This window comes from Fusarium solani, assembly GCF_023522795.1.
Source record: "Fusarium solani strain SB1 chromosome Unknown bctg00000013, whole genome shotgun sequence".
NCBI lineage: Eukaryota > Fungi > Ascomycota > Sordariomycetes > Hypocreales > Nectriaceae > Fusarium > Fusarium solani.
The window spans coordinates 1540557-1564275 of record NW_027072145.1 but is presented as its reverse complement, the minus strand read 5'-3'; the positions used below and the strand labels follow the sequence as shown (position 1 = coordinate 1564275).

Here is a 23719-nt window from a genome sequence, read left to right as displayed (position 1 = left end):
ACCTGCCGTATCTACGTACTGCATAGTCTGTCACCCTAACCCGAGCGCAAGACCGCGCCCAACCATCACCTCAAGCCAGGAGACCTGCTCACCCTGATCACGAAGTGACCAAATCTGTTCAATGAGACCTGCACTCGTTGCATAGACCGGAATACGTGAGATAGATACCAAGTGGGAACCTGAGCGCTTCACCAGAAGTCGCTGCTGCGTGAAAGCTGCTGGGAGTTCCGACCCTACAATGAGCAATAGCGGGCCCATCCAGTTAATAACGGTGTCATTTTGTGGGAGATTTTTTATCGTGTCCATAATGCCAAGTACCTTCTCCATGAGGATCGAAGCATCCACGGGGTCGATCGGAGTAGAGATGCGCTGGGCCTGATACAACATGATGTCGCCGATGTCCCTGTAGCCTTCCGCAAGTTGAAGGAGCCAGGGTTCATCAGGGCTCCCCGTTGGGGGTTCCCAGTCCAAGAGTCGTCGCCTCAAGTGTCGTTCATGATCGGACGAGCGGCCTTGTCCCTCAACCACCCGACGGTAGTAGTATCCGATCTCGGTGAGGATGGGACACAGCGTCGTAGCGACTGCGGTGACGGGATGAACTGTGGTGCTGAATGGTGCCCGCCCGGCGGCGCGTAAAACTGCCTCGTCGGCTGGCAGCTGTTGTGAGGCGGGAACCAAATAGGATGAAAAGCACTCGCAGTATAAGAACAATCCGAGGATGTAAAACGCGAATGCGTCGGTAAGCTCCCCGTCCAAGATAAGGGGCATTACCCTGCGGACGCCTATCAGGAACTCACCACCATAATCCCGACCTGAATGGTCCAACCAACTGGATGAAATGCAAAGAATGAGCGATGACAAGGTCAAGGTCCGCAGCAGAGTCTGTCGATTAGAACTGGCTGATTGTATGCGGGTGATCTCTCCCTGAAGAGATACGATAGCCAAGTTCCTCTGATTCAACGCGTAGCTGAGGCCATTCGGGGAAAAGCCATGGCGATGAGCACTGGACACGCTCTGAATCGCTTGGCGTAGAGCTCTTGACCGCTGTAAATATCTTGCCAGGGGATACGACAGTGGATTTGTGGGCGGCGGGAACATGGCCATGATGAGGCAGGCCGTGTCGTACCAATATCGGAGCGTGTCATCTTCGAGGGCCGGCCCAGGAGTTGAAGAGTTGGTAGCTGTGATCCAAGGCCTTTCGATTTGCCAAGTGTCAAAGTGGAAATTCCCCGTGCAAACCTCACCGCGGGCAACGCATCGAGAGCAAGAGGGCTGCTGCTCATCGCACTTGACTTTTCGGCGTTTGCATTGCTCGCAGCCAGTACGCTTCTTTAAGGATCTGGACCCAGACCTGGATCCAGGGGGTGGGCGTAATCTCTTGCTCATTTGGACATGGGAGAGTTGGACGGTCCAACTTGGACCTGAAGTGAGGGGCCTTGGCGCCTTGCACGACTTGGCACGGATTAACGTATTACCGCTCGCTCTAGACCTTATTATTGTAATGGTGTAAAGAGTGGTGGCCTATATAATATCACAACCCTCCTCCCCTCCCAAAAAGGCGTACTCATGTGCTCGATCTCTTGGGCATTGAGCATACCTTGTGATCCAAAAAAAAAAAGAAAAGAAAAGAAAAAGAAAAAAAAAAGTTGAAAATAATGCTGAATTTTTGCACCTCAACATCTCCTCACGCATTGCCGATAGTAAGAGACCAAGGTTGACGAATGGCCGAACGTGACTTTTATTACGTTCATCAATTAAAAACTGAGGTGCGTGCTTATAGCGTCGCTAACTTAGACAGCTGTTGCATCAATAACATCAAAGATGAACTGACCAGAACCACTAACAACCCAATAGACACCAACCACGAGCCCCCAGATACCAAACACGATAATGGAGTAATTCATGGTATCTCCAGTAACTGGCAGATAGATCGGAAATAGAGAGATAACACTGATGAAAATTCCCCAAGCTACTGCGATGATATTGAGCGAGTACCCAATCCATGACACCTTGCCAATGTCAAAATAGCGGTCGGGCAGAATCGACCGGCCGCGACAGAGCAAAACTACAATGGGTGCAATGAAGCCGAGCTGATATGAGATTGCGACACTGGACGCGATAGCATTCCAGGCCAAATCACCGGCCAATTAGAGGAGCCCTAGTAGCAATGTGGCCACGAACGAGGCCACCAAGGCACGAAGAGGGACGTCAATCTTGGGTTCTACATGTGCGAAGTAGACCGAGAAGGGCACACCCTGCTGCCGCGCCATGGCCCAAATGAGACGCGAGGAGGCTGTCATCACCTGCGACGCCACAAAGATAGCAAGCAGCACCATGATTGTCGTGGCCACGGCTAGTCCGGCTTTGAGGCCTATTGCATTGACGTAGAGCTGCAAGTACACTGCTCCGAGGGTAGTGTTGACCAGTTTGTCGAATCTCCCCATAGAGCACAACAGAAAGACGCCAAATCCGAACGACATGGCGGTGGATATCGCCACAGAGAGGGACAGGACCAGCGGGATGGTCTTCTTAGGATTCTTAGTTTCTTCCGAAAGGCGCACTACTGCATCGAGGCCAGTAGCAGCGAATGTCGACTGGGTGAGCGAGAGGAGATGATTGAGAGTGGTTGTTGTAAGGAAAATTGTGGGTAGTTATGATGAATTCTCTCTTTGGTTCTCTGTGCCGTTTAACCGGAACTGGCGAGGCAGATGTCAAGCGGAGGCAGCTTGGATGAGCATTATCAGGGGTGGTGGATTGCTTCCTCGCACTTCGTCTTAAATGGGTTAGTATGGGGGGACATGCACCCGCTCGCTTGGGACTACGGCGTCAAGTGGCAAGACAACGGGGTGGAATGTTACCTACCCCAGATTGATAATGGACTAGTTAGAGATTTGGATCTACAGTATTAGGGTAAAGTACCTATCTACTTATCTACCACAGCTTGAACCCCACACTGTTCGCACTTCATCTTGAAAGGGAACTGCCGAGCGGAATCTGGATGTCAATGCAAGTTATGAGGCGAGTCAGATGGAGAAGAAGCTAGAAGCGAGCTCCCGACGGTGCACTTATTAGCCCCTTGTAGCAGGCCACCCTGAATGAATTCCCGGGGTCACATTTTCTGGGGACCCCGCACTGCGGAATTCCTAGTCATGTGTTTAATATGCTAGTATGGAACTTCAAGGCAAAATCCGAGCCCACCCAAATTGCGTCCCCAGATCAGGAGCCTGTACCGTTTCAGGCAAGATAAATGAGAGTAGAGAGTTACCTTGCACATTGCTTAGTTTGTCTTCTAAACTGGGTCAAATTGTATGACCAAGGCTTTCCGTACTGCCGAGATGATATCCTACCTATTATTGGGTGAGGGAAGGCCTCAGGAGTATCCCCGGTCGATTTTGTTGGATGAGGAACGTCTTCGTCGCCTGAGGAAATCTGTGGACAAGCACAGTTGCGCATTGGTAGCGAAGTTGTACGATGAGTGAAGCAAGATGTGTATATAGTCGGATGACCTGGTTTGAGAGGGAATAAAATGAAGGTAGAGAAGCCGATAGTGACGAAAAATTGATAGGTTTTTGGTGTTAGTCGTACAGATTTTAATACTATCAGAGTTTATGGCTTGTTTACGCAGCGTAGTAGGACTGAGAATCGATTTTTGACTTTACATAGGTATTCATTACGAAGGATCCTGAGCCTATTTTGTTCGCACCACCATCGTCTTCAAGACCGTGTAATCCTCCACACCATATTTGGACCCTTCCCTCCCAAACCCAGACTCTCTTACACCCCCAAATGGTACTGCGGCATCGCTGATGACACCGGTGTTAACTCCCACCATGCCAACATCTAGAGCCTCGGACACGCGGTGAATTCGATCCATGTCGCGACTGAAAACGTAACCCGCAAGGCCCACCTGGGTGTCGTTGGCTAGTTCAAGCACCTCCTCCTCGGTCGAGAATGAGTATGTCCCCGCCACGGGACCAAATGTCTCCTCTCGAAACATTTGGGCTTCATCCCTTTGAGCACAGTAGGAGCAAAAAAGTTAGGCCCTAGGTGCGGCAGCCTCGCTCCGCCAACTATCACCTCGGCGCCTTTGGCCACCGCGTCTTGGACGTGAATTTCCATCCTTTCCACAGCACGAATGCTTATGGCTGGACCATGTGTCACTGCTTGGCCAAAACCATGCCCTACTTTGAACTTGGCCACTGCCTTGGAAAATTCTCTGACAAAAGTATCATGGATACCCTCCTAGACAAAGATGCGATTCGCCGCTACAAAGGTCTGGCCAGATCCCGGGAATTTAGCCGCCAATGCTCCTGATACCATATTATTAAGGTTGGGATAGTTATTAAATCCCCTTAATATAAGGCTTAAATATTACCTTTTAAGAAAAAAATCTATTTCTTAGGGCTAATATAAATAATAGCTAAAAAGCTAATAAAATCTTATACCTCTTAGTAATTAATCTATAGACTTATAACTCCTTATAAACCCTTTATAAATATTTCTTACCTAAGTATAAAAACTATAAAAAAGAATTATAAGGGTTTAAGATTATATCCTTAAAATAATAAATAAGCTCTTTATATATTATTATTATTTAATTAATAATATACTTACAAATTAAATAAAATCTTTATATAAAAAAGTTTCTTTAATTATAATAAAAAAAAATAAAAGACTTAAAAAGTATATAAAAATTACTTAATAAAGCCTTATTAAAACTACTTAATCTATTAATAAGCTCTTAATAGATAAATTATAAAGTAATATAAAATAATTAAAAAAAATAAAAAATATAAATTTTAAAAAACTTAAAAAAATAAATTAATAATTATTAGATTTTTATAAAGTATTTTATTTAATATTTTTTAAAAAATAAATCCTTATTTATAATATAAAAAAAAGAAATAATATAAAAAAAAGAAATTTATAATAATTCTTATAATTATAAATATAAAATAAGCTTTTAGTAATCTTAAAAGATTTTTTTAAAAAAAAATAATATATAATATTTTTACATTAATTAATAAAAATAACTTAAAAAAGGCTTATAAATTTATATATTAAAAGAATTACTTTAAGAGACTCTTAAAAAAATAAAAAATAACTTAAAAGATTAAAAATAAAAGTATATAATTAATAATATATATAATAAGTAAGTAATATATAGTTATATAAGTATTATAAAAATCCTTAACTTATTTCTTTTTTATTTAATTAATTATTTCTTAATTACTTAGTATATTATAAGCTTTTAATAAGGCTAAGATATTTCTTACCCTTTAGGCTATATAAAATAACCCTAAGTTAAGTATTTAATAAGCTATAACTATTTATAAGGTTTATTATTATACCTTATATTATTAATAATATAATATTTAATTTTAATATAATATTATTTAAAAATTATAATAGCTATTTAATCTAAAAGAATAAATCCTTATTTATTTTATTCTTAACTTAGACTTATAAGGACTTCTCTTATAGCTATATAATATAAAAGAAATAACTAATTAATTACTTATTAACTAAGATATATTATTAATTAATATATATTAGGCTTATAATTTTATTAAATAATATTTAAACCTTAAGATATATTTTTTTTATAAATATAATTATTAAAGAGCTAAGTATAAAAATTTAATTATTATTTATAATTAATTTTAGCTTATAATAAATATAATTATAAAGTATAATATCTAATTAAATAATATTTATAACTTTAATAAGACTAGCTTTTTTATAAATATAATTATAAGTAAAATAATTATTATAAGTTTAAAAAGGTATTTAAAGCTGAAATTAATATAACTTAGAAATTAAAAATAAATTATAATTATTTAAATAATTAATATAAAAGGCTAAGTAATATAATTATTTATTATTAGTATAGGCTAGTATTACCTTATTAATTAATATTAAGAAAATAACCTCTTAAGTAATTAAGTTATTATAATAACTTAAAATAATTAAATAAATAATAAAATTAGTCTTAAATAATTAAAATACCTTACTTAATATATAAATAAGTAATTAAATAAGTATTATTATTTTTTAATTCTTAAGAATTATAAAAGTTATTATTTTATTAAATTTAAGAGATATTATAAGAAAAAAAAATTATTTAATTTTATATATTATTTTATTTCCTTTATTTATTTTAGCCCCTTAATATTAAGTATTTTAATATATTAAAAAAGGCTTATAATTAAGAAATATTTAATTAAATATTTTATAATTTATATTTTAAAGACTAAGTTTTTTTTAGCCTTTTATATTATATATAAAGCTATTATAATAAAATAAAATATTAAGAGAGCTTTTAAAAAAACTAGACTTATTTCTCTTAACCTAGAAATTATAGTCTTAAAGCTTAATATTTAACTATAAATACTAATATTAATTAAGGAGGTAATTAAATTATTAACCCTTTAGGTTTTAAGGACCTTAAAGATTATAATTAAGGCTAGATCTTAGTTTAAATACCTTAAAAGGTAAATTAAAAAATATTAAAATAGCTTATTAAAATTAATCTTAGAGGCTTTATAATCTCTTATAAAAAAGATAAAAGCTATTATATATTAAGTGATTTTATTAATAGCTAAGATTAAAGACTTTTAAGAAATAAATAAGATATTAAGTTAATATTAAAAAATAAAAAAGATTAAATTATAAAAAAAAGAGGTAATAATAATAAAAGAAAAAAAATAAGTAATTAATTAAAGAAATATAAATATATAAATAATAGCTAAATTATTAAGAAATAATAATTAAAAAAGGTTAATTAAACCTAATATTTAGCGCTATAAGATTTATAATAAGCCTAAGTATAATATAAGGACTTATTAAATAATAATTAAGATTTTTAAGAAAAAATATAATAATTAATTTTAATTAATTAAATAATTTATAATATTTTTTTTTTAATTTTTATCCCTAAGGTTAAGATTTTTATAATATTTATATAATTATAATACTTACTTATTATATATATTATATTTAATATATAATTACTTATATTACTTAATTAATTAAATATAAAAATTAAATTAAAAAAATTAGCTAAATTATAACTTATTAGCTTTAATAATTAAAAAATAACTTTATTAATTATTAAGTATTACCTATCACGACCCAAGATAACCTCAGGCCACGTAATAAGAAGGACCCATATTAGCCAACTAATTATATATAGATTAAAACAAATTACGCCTCGTAGGCTATAATCCTCTTTGATCTAGCTAGATAGATTATAATAGCTTAGGCCTTATAAGATATAATTTATCTTAAGCTATTATATTATAAGAAGTATATAAGATATACTTATTATATTCTTTTATATAATAATTACCTTAGCTATTAATATAACTTAGTTATACTTAATACCCTTAAGTATATTACTAGATATAATTTATACCCTATTTAAGATAATACGCTTAATCCCCTACTAATATAAACCTAGTATAACTAGTTTATCCCTTAGGAATATATATAACTATTATATATTAATAGCTCTTATTTAATAGATTACTTATATTACCTTAAATAATATTAAATATAATAGCTACTTAGGTAATTCCCGCTAATAACTACTAATAAGTTTTACCTATTAATTACTTACTTGCTATATCTATATAAGCTACTTTAATTAATAAAGATATAGAGGATAAAGATAATAACGAGGAAGATATTAAATAACTCCGCGCATAGATTACTACTATAAGCACTAAAATAGATATTATATATAAACTTATTAAAAGAATAAGTAAAATATAGAGGGTATAAAATACCTAGTATATAAATAATATCTAGGAAGTTAATAATATAGTAATTATTACTATAAGAGGTAAAGATATAAGAGAAATCTTAAAGCTAGACCCCCTAGAGAAATTTAATAAAACCGCCTATAAGCTACTTATATTTCTTATATAGCTATATGCCTTTATAACCTATTATTTAATATAGTTTAACTTAGCGTCTAGTAAGGTTTAATATACTACGGGGTAACTTACTAAGTATACTATAGCCTAGTTTAAACTTATTATAAAGGAATACCTTATTACCCCCTTCGCTAAACTCTTACCTAGGACTATTAACCTCTATTTAAGCTTTAAGACCTTTAAGGCTATATTTTAATAAGTATTTAGAATAATTAATAAAAAAGCATAAGCTAAAAGAGAGATTAAGGCACTTTAATAAACCCGCTTAGCCTTTAAATATAAAATAAAATACCTTTAATTTACCTTAAAGCTTAACTAAGATTAAGAACCCCTAATATTATTTTTCTTTAATAATCTTAAAAAGGAAGTCTAAGTGGAATTATATAAAGAAAATTAACTTAATAACTTAATTAATTAACGTACTTGATAAGCAAGCGCCGCAGTCAAGCAAGCGCCGCACTTTTTTTAACCCCCTCTAGAGTTATCGCGATAAAAATACCATAAACCATTTAATTAGTTAAAACTACTCACTATACTCTTCCCCAGACGTCTCAATCACTACCTGACACGTCCTTGCATTATGGCCGGGCTTGCCGCAGACACCACAACGCCGAATACCCGGTCGCGCCGACCTTCGTTGACTACCACTCCTCGACGATTCACCCACTACCTGCGCATCCACATCCATTTGATCAATTGCTTGCCTTCCTTCCTCTACTGTCATCACCCCTCTTTTCTGCAGTCTAGTCCTTTTTGCCCTCCGGCGCCGGCTTAATATCTCATTCGCCTCTCGAAGGTCTCTGACCTCAGCCGTCAATAAGGTAACCTGATGCATAACAGCCTTTGTCCCCTTTGTAAGAGACTGTAGAGCCTCTAAGATTGACTCTGGCGAGCTACTTTGATGCCTTCTGATCCGCCTTTCGAGGTATTCAGACTGAGATCCGGCCTCAATCACGGTCTTTGGGGTCCTTGAAGCCCAAGGGGTCGACGGTTTAGCTGCCTCCTTAACCGGCGTTGGCGTCCGTAGCTGAACATCAAGCTTCGAGACCACAGTTTCTGGGTCAAGAGGAACAAGGCCAGCTCCTTTAAAAGCCCCCTTGATATTTCTTTCCGTCATAGTGGCCTCGTGTGCGGCGTAGAAGGCCGGAAAGAACTCGGTCTTTGAAACGTGGGTTATAGAGCATCTGATCAGACGCTCTATTTCTTGACCATAAGCCTTCTTCAGCACGCTAAAGCACCCGACGTCAAGGGGCTGGAGCAAATGGGAGGAATGAGGCGGCATACAAAGCCGGATAATCTTCTTTTCCTCGCAATATCTCTCGAATTCGATGGAGTGGTGACTTTCGTGGCCATCGAGGATTAAGAGACGATAGCGACTATTTGATCGCTTGGCTGTACACCGGTCAAAGTGCTTTAGCCACTCTAGACCGGTCTCATTATCGGTCCAGCCATTTTGGGTCGTTGCAATAACCCAATCGCCCGGGAGGTTGCTTTCTCGGTACCAGTTGGCGAGGTGATATTGGCCCGCGCCAATGATAAACGGCTGGATCGCCTGGCCTTCCGCATTGATCGCTTGAATGACCGTAATCCATTCCCGGTTTCCAGGCTGCACTGATTTCGGCTTTGAACGCCTTTCTGAACCTGTGACGACCATTCCGCTTGCAATCATGCCCATAAGAAAGCCAGTCTCGTCAAAGTTATAGAGATCATCTGATCGGATGCCGTACTTCGCGATTGTATTCCCCACGAGCCTAAACCAGTTGCGGATAATTATTGGGTCTTCGCATTTAGCTCTCTGGTAGTCGTATTTACGAAAGAAACGCGTCTTGAGGTCTGGGTGCCGCTTAACGAAGTTATGAGCCCAACGCGTGCCAACTGGTGACGCGTCGCGGTCGGCAAGCAATTGATCAGCCATTTCTTTTACACCACGAAGCCTAGGGGGGAATCCTCGCGAATCCAGATCGAGAATGAAGTGAATAAGGATCTCTTCCTCTAGATCGGATAGCTTGCGCGATTTCTGGATGGTATCGCGTCGAGATTGGATGCCTTGCTGGCGGCGACGTAGTCGTCGCTCATCGACTGTATAGGTGCTTGCGGCGCGTCGGATGCTTAGTTTTGGGTTATTTTGAAGGGCCTGAAGGGCAAGAAGGGTTCTAGCTTCAATAGTAGTAGCTGACATATTGGGTTGTTGAGAATCAATTGATTAAATGAAAGGTTAGGTGTAAGGTAGAAAAGTGCGGCGCTTGCTTGACTGCGGCGCTTGCTTATCAAGTACGTTAGTATATAAAATATATTTATTATATTTCCTTATATATTAATTACCTTAGCTATTAATATAACTTAGTTATATTTAATACCTTTAAGTATATTATTAGATATAAGTTATATCTTACTTAAAATAATAATAATATCCCTTTTATTAATATAAACTAATATAATTAATTTATTCCCCTAAGGACTTATATAATTATTATATATTAATAACTCTTATTTAAAAAATTAATTATATTACCTTAAGTAATATTATATTATTATTAATATATTAAATAATACTTTTATTAATTAACCTCTAGTTTATAATATATTACTAAGTATTATTAAAATAACTACTAAGGTTTAATAGCTATAAGCTCTTATAAATTAACTCTAAGCTTAAATTAATTAATAATTATTATAATAAGTAATACTTTTATTAATTATATTTATAAGAGTTATTATTAAAATTATTATTAAAATTATTATTATTTATATAACGTACTCCACAAGCGAGCCGACCGCACAAGCGAAGCGATCAAAAATCCCTCAACCTCTCCTCTTTTCATTTGATCAATTATTTCTCAACCACGAAATATGTCACAATTAAATAATGAGGCAAATATCATTCTTGCTCTTCAAGCCCTTCAAAATGACCCAAAACTACGTATCCGGCCCGCTGCAAGGATCTATAATGTCCGTTATACTACTCTTCATGGTCGACTTAACGGCATTCCTGCTCGATGCGATATCATACCGAACTCACGTAAACTGTCTGATCTAGAGGAACAGATCATTGTTCAGTATATTCTCGACCTAGATTCGCGCGGGTTTCCCCCGACTCCGCGGTGTAGAAGAAATGGCCAACCGACTGCTCGCCGACCGCGATGCATCACCTGTCGGAAAGAACTGGGCTTCTAACTTTGTCAAGCGACACCAAGAGCTCAAGACGCGTTTTAATCGTAAATACGATTATCAGAGAGCTAAATGCGAAGATCCGACCCTTATTCGCGAATGGTTTGCGCTCGTGAAGAACACAATCGCGAAATATGGCATCAACCTAGCTGATATCTACAACTTTGATGAGACTGGCTTTATAATGGGCCTGATCGCAAGCGGAATGGTTGTCACAGGCGCGGAAAGGCGTGGAAGACCGAAATCAGTCCAGCCTGGAAACCGGGAATGGGTTACAGTCATCCAGGCGATCAATGCGGAAGGCTGGGCGATCCAGCCGTTCATCGTGGTTGCGGGCCAATATCACCTCGCCAGTTGGTACCAAGAAAGCAACCTCCCGGGCGATTGGGCTATTGCCACGACTAAAAATGGCTGGACCGACAACGAGACGGGCCTTGAGTGGCTAAAGCACTTTGATCGGCACACAAAGGCCCGATCAACCGGTGGCTATCGTCTTCTGATCCTCGATGGCCACGAAAGCCACCACTCGACTGACTTCGAGACATATTGCGAGGAAAACAACATTATCACGCTTTGTATGCCGCCTCATTCATCTCATCTGCTCCAGCCTCTTGACGTCGGGTGCTTTGGACCGCTCAAAAAGGCCTACGGTCTGCAAATAGAGCATCTGATGAGATGCTCTATAACCCACATTTCCAAGACTGACTTCTTTCCGGCCTTTTATGCTGCCCACGAAGCCGCTATGACAGAAAGCAATATCAAGGGGGGTTTTAGAGGAGCCGGGCTTGTTCCTTTAGACCCGGAAAGTGTCATATCAAAGCTTGATGTGCAGCTACGGACTCCAACACCTGTTGAGGAGGAAGCGAGCCTCCCCAACCCTTGGGTCTCAAAGACGCCAAAGACCGTCCTTGAGGCTGGCTCTCAGTCTGAATACCTCAAAAGACGAATTAGAAGGCACCAGAGCAGCTCCCCGGCATCTATTCTTGAGGCACTTGAGTCATTTTCTAAGGGAACGAAGGCAATAATGCATCAGATGGCATTATTAAAGTCTGAGAACCAGATCCTTCGACAGTCAAATGAGGCCCTTAGCAAGCGGCGCAGAGCAAAAAGAACCCGCCTGCAAAATAGAGGGAAGATGACTGTAGATGAGGGTAGGGAAGCAATTGATCAGGTAGCTGTTGATACGCAGGGAGTGGCCGAATCGTCGAGAAGTAGTGGTCAAGGAGAGTCGGCGCGATCGAAGGAAAGGCGTTGTGGAACATGCGGCAAGACGGGTCATAACGCAAGAACATGTCAGATAGTTGTTGCGATGTCTGGAGAAGAGTATAATGATTGATTTTAATTAATCAGAGGCTTTGTTGTGTTTTTATTTGATGATTTTTATTGATGGTTATGATTTTTGATCGCTTCGCTTGTGCGGTCGGCTCGCTTGTGGAGTACGTTATTTATATAACCTAAGATATATATATTATATATTTAACTAGATAGGTTTAATTAATTAAACCTATAGACCTTTATTTACTACTAAGTCTAGCGCTAATACTTTATAGGTTTAAACTCTAATACTAACTCTAAGAACTAATCCCTCTAAATAAACCTATAACACTAATAACCTCTATTTCTTAATATTACGCTTATAGCTATATAGTTAAATCTTAGCTAGTTAATTTCTTTAATCTTTTTATTTAATATTATATAAGGTATTAATATTAATAATAAGGGTTATAAGCTATACTTTATATTAATTATTATTTTATAAGTTCTTAAGGAATATAATATCTCTATTAATAAGATATTCCCTTTTTTTTAGCTTTTTTTTAAGAGCCTTTAATAAGAAAAGCTTTTTTTTAATAAAATTAAATTATTTATTAATATTATAACTAAATAAAAAAAGACTAAGAAAAAAAAAGATATTATAATTAAAGATTATAAGTTTAATTTATATTAATTAACTAAGCTTTATATTTAATTTAATACTTTAAAAGGCTTTATTTAATATTATTTTTTATAGCTTATTATAAATATTTTTAATAATTTTATAAAGCTTATAAATTACTTTAATAAAGTTATTTTAATTATATTAAAAGTTATATTAATAGATATTAATTATATTCTTTTAATTATTTAATTAAAAGTCTTTATAAAAAGCTATTATAATTTTATTATTAATATCTTATTAATTAATTAATTAATTATAAATTAGTTAATTAATTTATTATTATTAATTATAATTAAACCTCTTTTAATAAGGATAATAAAAGTATAATTTTTTAGATTTTAGCTTTTTTAAGTAATTAAGAATTATAAGTATAATTAAAAAATTAATATTAGAGAGAAGAGCTATTATATAAAAGGGATTTTAATCTCTTTAGCTAGTTAAGATATAATTTATTTATTATAAATAAAGCTAATTTTAATATATTATTAAAGTTATTAATAATTATATAAATAAACCTTATTAATTTATACTTATTAAGACCTTAGGCTTTAAGTATAAAGCCTTTATTATTAAAATTATTAAGATATTAATTAAGATATTTTAATTCCTATTTTAAATAAAATAAAGTCTAAGAATAATATTTATAAGAAATATTAATAAAATTATTTAACCTCTTAAATTAATATTTTTTAATAAAAATATTAGAAATATTATTTTATTTTTTTTTATTATTAAAATTACTATTATTTATATATTTATATAAGCTAAGATATATATATTATATATTTAACTAGATAGGTTTAATTAATTAAACTTATAGACCTTTATTTACCGCTAAGTCTAGCGCTAATACTTTTTAGGTTTAAACTCTGACGCTAACTCTAAGAACCAATCCCTCTAAGTAAACCTATAACGCTAATAACCTCTATTTCCTAACATAGTTACGCTTATAGCTATATAGCTAGATCCTAGCTAGCTATAAGACTTTTTTAATCTTCTTATTTAGTATTATAAAAGGTATTAATACTAATAACGAGGGTTATAAGCTATACTTTATATTTGTTATTATCTTATAAGTCCTCGAGGAATATAATATTTCCGCTAATAAGATCTTCCCTTTCTTTTAGTTTTCTTTTAAAAGCCTTTAATAAGAAAAGCTCTTTTTTAATAAAATTAAACCTTTTATTAATATTATAATTAAGTAAAAAAAGATTAAAAAAAAAAAGAAAGATATTATAATTAAAGATCGCGAGTTTAATTTATATTAATTAGCTAAGCTTTATACTTAACTTAATACTTTAAAGGGCTCTATTTAATATTATTTTTTATAGCTTATTATAGGTATTTTTAATGCCCTTATAAAGCTTATAGACCGCCTCGGTAAGGTTATCTTAGTTATATTAAAAGTTATATTAATAGGTATTAATTATATTACTTTAATTATTTAATTAAAGGTCTTTATAGAAAGTAGCTATTATAATCTTATTATTAATATATTATTAATTAGTTAGCTAATTATAGATTAATTAATTAATTAGTTATTATTAGTTATAATTAAACCTCCTTTAATAAGGATAATAAAAATAATTTTAGCTTCTTTAAGTAATTAAGAATTATAAGGATAATTAAAAGGTTAATATTAGAGGAGAGAGCTATTATATAAAGGGGATTTTAACCTTTTTAGCTAATTAAGATATAACTTATTTATTATAAATAAAACTAGTTTTAGCGTATTATTAAAGCTATTAATAATTATATAGATAAACTATATTAATTTAAGCCTATTAAGACCTTAGGCTTTAGGCATAGAGCCTTTATTATTAAAATTATTAAGATATTAATTAAGATACTTTAATCCCTATTTTAAGTAAAATAAAGTCTAAGAATAATTATTTTATTTTTTATTTATTATAAAAGGTATTTTATATTTTCTTTAAATATATTATTTAATAATAAGATATAAAAATTATTTATAAAATAACTCTTAAAAGGTATTATTATAATATAAATAAAACTTATTATAAGAGATTTTTTATTAAATATAATAATTAATTATTATTATTAAAATTATTATTAAAATTATTATTATTTATATATTTATATAAGCTAAGATATATATATTATATATTTAATTAAATAGATTTAATTAATTAAACTTATAGACTTTTATTTATTACTAAGTTTAATACTAAGCCTTAGCGCTAATACTTTTTAAGTTTATAAAACTCTAATACTAACTCTAAGAATTAATCCCTTTAAAACCTATAATACTAAGAACTTTTATTTCTTAATATTATATTTATAACTATATAGCTAAATCTTAGTTAATTATAATAAGACTTTTTTAATCTTTTTATTTAATATTATAAAAAGTATTAATATTAATAATAAGAGTTATAAGCTATGCTTTATATAAGTATATATTTTTATTATCTCTTAAGTTATTAAAAAAACTAATTTTTTTCTAAGTAAAATACTTATATTTTTTTAGCTTCTTTTTAAGGGCTTTTAATAAAAAAAGCTCTTTTTTAATAAAATTAAATTAATTATTTATGTTATAACTAAGTAAAAAAAAGCTAAATAAAAAAAAACAATTATAGCTAAAGATTATAAGTTTAACTTAAACCTTTTATTTAATAAGCCGCATACCTATTATAATACTCTAAATAGCTCTATATAATATTATTTTTCATAGCCTATTATAAATACTTTTTGCGCCTCTATAAAGCTTATAGACCTCTTTAGTAAGGTTATCTTAGTTATATAAGAAGGTATATTAATAGGTATTAGCTATATTATTTTAATTTATTAATTAAAGGTCTTTATAGAAAGCTATTATAATCTTATTAATATATTATTAATTAATTAGCTAATTATAAATTAATTAATTAATTAATTATAATTATTATTAATTATAATTAAATCTCTTTTTATAAAAATATTAAAAATAATTAAAAGGTTAATATTAGAGGGGAGTTATTATATAAAGGGGATTTTAATTATTTTAGCTAATTAAGATATAAGTTATTTATTATTAATAGAGCTAGTTTTAGCGTGTTATTAAAGCTATTAATAAGTATATAAATAAACCTTATTATTTTAAGCCTATTAAGACCTTAGGCTTTAAGTATAGAGCCTTTATTATTAAAATTACTAAGATATTAATTAAGATACTTTAATTCTTATTTTTAGTAGCATAAAGTAATAAAATAATAATAATTAATTAAAATTAATATATATAACGTATTTAATAAGCGAGTATAACAGACAAGCGAGTAAGACAGAGGTATTTCTACTTTAAAAGAGGAAATTAAAAAAACGTTTAAAATTTAAAATATAGCTTAAAATAGGCATAAACTTACTATTATACCTATTATATAGTATATTATCTTATATTGATTTTTAAAAAAATCTAATTAAATTCCTTATAAGGTAGTATAGAAAATAGCAAATTCGCACTATATACTTAGCTATTTCTTTATAAAGGGATTTTTTAAAAATATATAAGAATTAATTTTAGATTATTTATAAGTTTAGCTTTATAAAAATGCTTTTTATAAGTTTCTTGCTATTTTATAGAGAAAGTTAAGTTATCTAGGGTAGGTTAATTCTGGGTGCATAGTATGCTATTACGCTCGCTTGTTTGTTATACTCGCTTATTAAGTACGTTATATAATGAATATATTAAATAAGTAAGTATATTAAAAATCCCTTAATTTTTATTTTTTGTATTTTATTAATTAATTTATAATTATTTAATATATTATTTAGTAATTATAAGACTAAATTACTTTTTATATTTTAAGCCTTTTAAAATAACTTAAGTTTAAAGCTTTAATTAATTAAAAGGGTTTACTAAGTTAGTTATTATACCTTATATTATTATTAAAATAATATTTAATCTTAATATAATTTTATCCTTAATTTATATAAATTATTAGATTTAAAAAAAGAAATCTTTATTTATTTTTAATTTAAATTCGCGAGGATTACTTTCTTAGCTTTATATTATAAAAGAAATAATTAATTAATTACTTATTTATAATAATATATTATTAATTAATATATATTAAGCTTATAATTTTATTAAATAATACTTAGACCTTAAAATATATTTTTTGTATAAATATAATTATTAAAAATCTAAGTAAAAAATCTAATAATTATCTATAATTAATTTTAGCTTATAATAAATATAATTATAAAGTATAACATTTAATTAAATAATATTTATAATTTTAATAAGATTAATTTTCTTATAAATATAATTATAAGTAAAATAAGTATTATAAGTAGAAAAAGATATTTAAAATTAAAATTAATATAGCCTAAAAATTAAAAATAAATTATAATTATTTAAGTAATTAATATAAAAGACTAAGTAATTTAATTATTTATTATTAATATAAGCTAATATTACCTCGCTAATTAATATTAAAAAAATAACTTCTTATATAATTAAGCTATTATAATAACTTAAAATAGCTAAATTAATAATAAGATTGATTTTAATTAGCTTAAATACTTTAATTAATATATAATTAATTAATTAATGAGTTTTTATTATCTTTTAATTTTTAATAATTATAAAAATTATTATTTTATTAAATTTAAGAAATAGTATAAAAAAAGAAAATTATTTAATTTTATATATTATTTTATTTATTTTATTTATTATAATTTCTTAATATTAAATACTTTAATATATTAAAATAAACTTATAATTAAAAAATAAAATAATTAATTAAATATTTTATAATTTATATTTTAAAAATTAAGATTTTTTTAGCCTTTTATATTATATATAAGACTATTATAATAAAAATAAATATTAAGAGGGCTTTTAAAATAATTAATTTTATTTTTTTTAACTTAAAAATTATAATCTTAAAGCTTAATATATAACTATAGATTTTAATATTTATTAATAAACAGGCTAAACCTTTTATCTTTTAGGTCTTAAGGACCTTGAAGATTATACTTAAAGCTAGATCTTAGTTTAAATACCTTAAAAAATAAATTAAAACATAATAAAATAACTCTTTAGAATTAATTCTTAAAGCTCTATAGTCTCTTATAAAAGAAATAAAAGCTATTATATATAAGATTATCTTATTAATTATTAAGGTTAAAGATCTTTAAGAGGTAAATAAAATATTAAGTTAATATAAAAAGATAAAAAGGATTAAATTATAAAAAAAAAGAGGTTATAATAATAAAAAAGGGAAAATAAGTAATTAATTATATTAATATAAATATATAAGTAATAACTAAATTATTAAGGAATAATAATTAAGGAAAATTAATTAAATTAGGTATTTAGCGCTATAATATATATAATAAGCCTAGGTATAATATAAAGATTTATTAAGTAATAATTAAGATATCTAGGGATAAATATAATAAGTAATTTTAATTAATTAAATAATTTATAATATTTTTATTATAATTTTTATTTAAAGGGGTAAAAAAAAGTAATTTATTTATTTATTTAGCTTATTTACTTATTAAGTATATTATATTAAAGTATTATTATTAATTATTTTATTTTAAATATAATTTATTAATATAATTCTTTTTATTATTAAAAGTTTATAAAATATAAATTTTTTTAATATAATTAATAATATATAATACTTTAATATTATAAAAAAAAATTTCATATTTAAAATTTTTTTAATTTTTTTATTTTTTTATTATTAATAATTATTTATAAAAATTTTAAATAAAGATTTTATTAATTTTTAAAATAAGTATTATAATATAAATTACGTGATTATTATATTAATATATATAATAAGCGAGTATCATAATTAAGTAAGCATCGCACTATACTATATAGTAATAAATTATTAGAAGTAACCACTAGGCTAAAAAGCATAGCGCGCTACTTTAGTTAGTAGCGCTTCCCTTATTGCCTACTATGCTACTAATTTAATATAAATAGCTAATTTTTATTTTTTTAAAACGCGCTATAAAATATATAAAAATCTAAAAAAAATATTTATTATTATCTAATAAGTAAGGAAACTATATTATATTTTCTATATAATTTTAATAAAATCCCTTTATATATAAATTACTAATTATATAGTGTAAAGAGGTTTTTTAAAAACTAGCTTATTAAGAGGTTTTTAAAAAATATAAGAAAATTTTAAATAATAGCTAATTATATTATTTACTAAACTTTTAAATTATAGCTATTTTAAGACTAAATTAGTTTTTTAAGAATTTTTTGAAATATACTTTATAGGTTAAAATCTAAGTGCGACGCTCACTTGTCTGCGACGCTCGCTTATTATATGTGTTACTATATTTTATAAAGAATACTATTATCTTTAGACTTAATAGAGAGTATTTAATCTATAAGGTTATTTATTTTAACCTTGCGTTCGGGATGTGGAGAGGAGTAATAGGAAGAGTGGGTGGTGGGTTATATAGTAGGTTTTTAACGTGAATGTGAAGTTATCACATGAATCAGGCTGCCACCCTTGACCGCCTTCATCCTACCAGATTAGCCTCTTAGGTAATTCTGCCATCTTATCACGCTTATCACCTCAACGACTACCAAAATATCATAGCAACCGCATACTTAGCGAATCGATATCTTCCTCCCAATGGGGCTCCTAGGGGGTCTACCTATTACTCGAACGCTCTATGTCAGAGAAACCCAGAGTATAGGCCCTCCTTCGTCTCGCCTACTTACCATGCACAATGCAATTACCCACATTCTGTACCTCTCTGCAGCAGGAGATTACATCGATAAAATTCTGCGAGATATAGAGGAAAATGGCGGTCGAGAGGGTGGTTCTACTCAGTTAGATCGTTTGGTAAAACTCCAACTAAACGGATGGTCAGTGAGGGCTGGGCCATAAACCGATCCGTTCTGATCACCACAACCACCGCACGACCCAGTTCTTGTTATGCCTCTACGGTGGTTTCGACAGTTTCCAGGCTCGTGATGTCTACAGAGCTTCAAGAGCACCTGCCGACAATTCGAGTGCTGCGAATGATCGCCCATCTCTGATATTACTTGTATGGCGAAGGGGTGTTGAAGTGAAAGATTGATCCCTCGTGACCGGCTCTTGGCCAACGTGGGTGGGATTGTCGGAGCCAGTCTGTTTTGTGAGCATGAACCATATCAGGATCGACGTACTGATGGATGGGTGAGTAAGATGTGGATCAGCACGGTTACAGGCACAGGTTGATGTATGCGGACAAGACCATCGTCACTCCTTCGAGCAGTCCGGGGATTGTTATGCCGAGCTTGGTGACTACTTTAAAGGAAACAATGAGCGAGCAAGAACTTGGAGATTACAGATCTGGCATGGCCGACTAGATTCAGACGACCAGACGAGCTGCCAAAATCGCCGTTACATGAGCGCAGAGCCATCCACCAATACCATAGTGAAGTTACAGAGAAGAAACCACAACCACGTAATCATGAATATGCTCAGAAACACATATATCCATGATCGTGCCCAGGATCGCGATTGCAGTCTCGTACAAATACTTGTTCGATGAAGAAATCACCGGTCCCTAGGGCAACACTATATGGATGAGTTCATGGTCGTGATCAAGTTGTCAGGGGTCCAAGCAACAATGATCAGTAAGAGAGCACAAGGATGCCACTACTAGAAAGTTCCACCCATAAGTCGAGGATACTTTCCCGATTCTAGGATATCCTAAACCACCTTCTACGAAGCGAACTGGTCTCGCCATGCATAAACCCCTGAACGTACGCGTCACCCCAGAGTGCAAAAGTACCATCGCATTCCTCACCCTGCGGACGAAGAACAAAAGGAACGCCGCAACCTTCGAATTGACAAATTATATCACCCTCAGCCGATCCGGGAGGTACCAGTCCCATATACCCACCCTTGGTTACCGCAAAAGTGTAGGAGGCCATTATCAAGCCCCAGCCTTTGGTGGGCTTGATGCTCGTATCTCTTTGCTCATCGGACAAAGCATGTTTAAGTTGCCCGCCCTCCGCCGAGTTCTTCGCATAGTCAAATAGAATAGTGACTAGATTCTTTGTGCCTACAGCTGCTGGGGAGCCTCTGTCGTCGTGGTCCATGATTCGCGTTCTCCAATGAGCGTCCTCACGGCTCATGCCAGTGGGATACGGGTCAGGCACGAGTTCCTCCGCCATCTGAAGGCTCGCCGCGAAGTTGCTTGACAAGTGCTGCATCACCCAGTCTCTTCCGACTTGACCAGATGCTGACTTTTCGGCGCTTCGCATGTCAAGTTCTGATACCGCCATGATGGTGCCTATTTCGCAGCCCCTGACGGATAGAAATCGGCGCCTAGGACAAATATGGCATTCTAGTTGGCAATCCCTCCACCTCTCACGTTCTGCCGCCCAGCTTCCGAGCCGTTTCTCAGTCTCAAGACCAAGGTCAGGGACCCAAGACGGTAGGAAGCCTGAGATGTGGCACTTGCTACTTGGAAGGCGCATGGTCGGCTGCCTGTATGCTAGCCCAGCCAAAAGCAAGAGATTGATACACTTCCCGGTTTCGAGATAGTAGCATGCCACGTCTGTGTATACTTGCTCACAGGAAATGGATGGATCGTAGTTTGGCTGCAATGCCGGGACGGCAGCGTCCGAGCAGAGACCGAGTAACGCATACACTGCATCACGAGGATCGGTTGCTTGTCGGTAGTATGCCAAGTCAATGACCTGCGCTAGTTTCGGTCGCTTAGGGACATCTGAACTTGAATCATGTGTCTTTAGTCTGTCGACGATGTGCGTGAAAAGTCCGAAATTCGACATGGCTCGGGTGATACGAGAAGCCAGCTCCCTCCGATCATCATTGTTATCACTCTTCTCGGTTAGGACAATGCTGTCACCAGCGATGGAGTGTTTTGCAACAGACGCTAGATCTTTCCACTGGAGGCATGCGGTGCCGTAGATAAGGAGCAGCGACTTGGCCAGGACAACCTCCTGGAAGATCCAGGCGCGCCCCCAGTATAACTGGGCAAGAATCTCGAACAAGGCCTCCCACATGGTGGCGTTGGAGCTGTCGAAAGGATCGAAGACAAGATCCTCGCCTTGTGCAATATTCTGCCTCAATCTGTTCATGAAATCCCCTATTGGCAACGTGTTGCGACCCCCGAGGTGCCCAATGACGAGTGTCGCCTGAGTATAGATGTCCGGCATCAAAGGCAGCTGGTGTCGTTTTTCAAGAGCATCACGTTGGTTGATACAAATGGCATCGATCCAAAGATACCGCGTCCTGAAAGGGACTAAAGATTGAATAGCCGTGGCGCAGTTGAAAGTAATGCGAAGGGTGCGAGGTCCCTCTGGCGAGGATAGCTGGATGGTGCACATATCCATTTGATCGCTACCCCAGAGATAGGACAGAGCCCAGAAAGGTGGTGCTTCATCGAGATGTACCGTCTCCAAGGCGCAGCAAACTGTTCCCGAGATCACTTCTAACTTGAGGAGCCGGATTTCTTTCGGACGTATCAAAGGGGCGTACGGGTAATTGGATTCAGGACACGGTCTGTCCTCATCAAAAGCGCTCGGGAAGCTGATAATACTCTCCGAGAGATTGAGTTTCTTATCCAATATGTGAAGTTCAACGAAGTGGCCAGCGAGTAGTGCCATGAGCTTGGCCATCGTCCATCTCGGAGATACAACGTTCATTTCTGCGCGAACCGAATGGAGAGAGGAGAGTAAGATAATAGTGTAAGTGACTGACACCAACAGCCAAGGGTTGGGGAATATAGCGAGAAGCGGCCACGTCCATGGCGGCGGGTAGTTGTTCGCCAAATTGTTCGCCACGAGGAAGGCAATGAACCTGAGGGCTCCGAGCTGCAACCACCACGACTCCGATGGTCGGTCATAGTGCAGCTCAAAATCTCTATGCAGATGAAAGTAAAAGAAAAATTCAAAGAAACATAGGTATGCATATATGACCAGTCCTAGGATGCTCCTCAAAGGGGCCCAGAGGGGTGCGCTCTGCTGGGGATCGATTGCAATGACGAGGCTGGAGCACGCGGAGCATAGTATGCCTGCCCCGACACCGTTGAGGACAAAAGAGAATCCGGTTTCGAGGATGAGACGGACGTTTGATGGGAAGCGTGGATGATCCAGTTCCATCGTCATGACGCTGTTATGAATAGATGAGAAATAACGGGTGGGGATCCTCACCGGGTCTGAAGAGAAGCCGTGGGAGCATATATCGGAATAAAATGCTGCCGTGGCCAGAAGGCCGAGCAGAGTAGGTAACGGTAAAAACCCTGAATGTGCAATTATCCGAGTGGCGCTGTGGCTGGGTTTTCAGGCATCACTGTAAGCTAGTTACGTTGGGCTGTTGGTTGTGTTTGTTCTGCCATCTTGCGATCTACCGTTTTCTATCTGGCTGCCACGTGGAAGCGTTTAACTTCAGTTTTGGGGGGAGTGATGTGGGATCGAAGTTGAGGCTCAGAGATTGTTGTACGAGCTTCCACCCGGGGAACAAGAGCCCTGTCCCGATTAAGCAACCAAATCATCCAACGCCAGCGGGTAGCAGACCAGAAGTTCCTAGACCAGTACGACTTCGAGACATCGGCACCTCAAGGAAAGCCGAAACGCTGCGACAAATGGCTCAGGCGAGAGGCTCAGGCGACCAAGAACGGTTTGGAGGAGACTGAGATGGACGCTCTCGCATCGAGACGAGTTTGTCCA

The 23719-nt window shown here is 33.7% G+C and overlaps 5 protein-coding genes across 5 annotated transcripts; 1 reads left to right on the top strand and 4 right to left on the bottom strand.

The window, feature by feature from the left end:
- Positions 1-30: 30 nt before the first annotated feature.
- MRS44_017372 (uncharacterized protein) lies at positions 31-1386 on the bottom strand (the record flags this gene model as incomplete). The annotated part of the gene is made up of 1 exon (XM_046277828.2): positions 31-1386. One exon carries the CDS (start codon positions 1384-1386, stop codon positions 31-33), a length of 1356 nt encoding a protein of 451 aa, XP_046124951.2.
- Positions 1387-1790: 404 nt separating this feature from the next.
- MRS44_017371 (uncharacterized protein) lies at positions 1791-3997 on the bottom strand (the record flags this gene model as incomplete). Its single annotated transcript, XM_046284383.2, has 5 exons — positions 1791-2109; positions 2182-2594; positions 2936-2994; positions 3348-3429; positions 3704-3997. The coding sequence occupies 5 exons, from the start codon at positions 3995-3997 to the stop codon at positions 1791-1793; spliced, it is 1167 nt and encodes a 388-aa protein (XP_046124952.2).
- Positions 3998-8463: 4466 nt separating this feature from the next.
- On the bottom strand, positions 8464-10119 carry MRS44_017370 (uncharacterized protein; the record flags this gene model as incomplete). Its single annotated transcript, XM_065617783.1, has 1 exon — positions 8464-10119. One exon carries the CDS (start codon positions 10117-10119, stop codon positions 8464-8466), a length of 1656 nt encoding a protein of 551 aa, XP_065473855.1.
- A 726-nt stretch (positions 10120-10845) lies between these two features.
- Positions 10846-12444, top strand: MRS44_017369 (uncharacterized protein; the record flags this gene model as incomplete). The annotated part of the gene is made up of 2 exons (XM_065617782.1): positions 10846-10959; positions 11014-12444. The coding sequence occupies 2 exons, from the start codon at positions 10846-10848 to the stop codon at positions 12442-12444; spliced, it is 1545 nt and encodes a 514-aa protein (XP_065473854.1).
- Positions 12445-20722: 8278 nt separating this feature from the next.
- On the bottom strand, positions 20723-23158 carry MRS44_017368 (uncharacterized protein; the record flags this gene model as incomplete). Its single annotated transcript, XM_046277829.2, has 1 exon — positions 20723-23158. One exon carries the CDS (start codon positions 23156-23158, stop codon positions 20723-20725), a length of 2436 nt encoding a protein of 811 aa, XP_046124956.2.
- Positions 23159-23719: the final 561 nt, after the last annotated feature.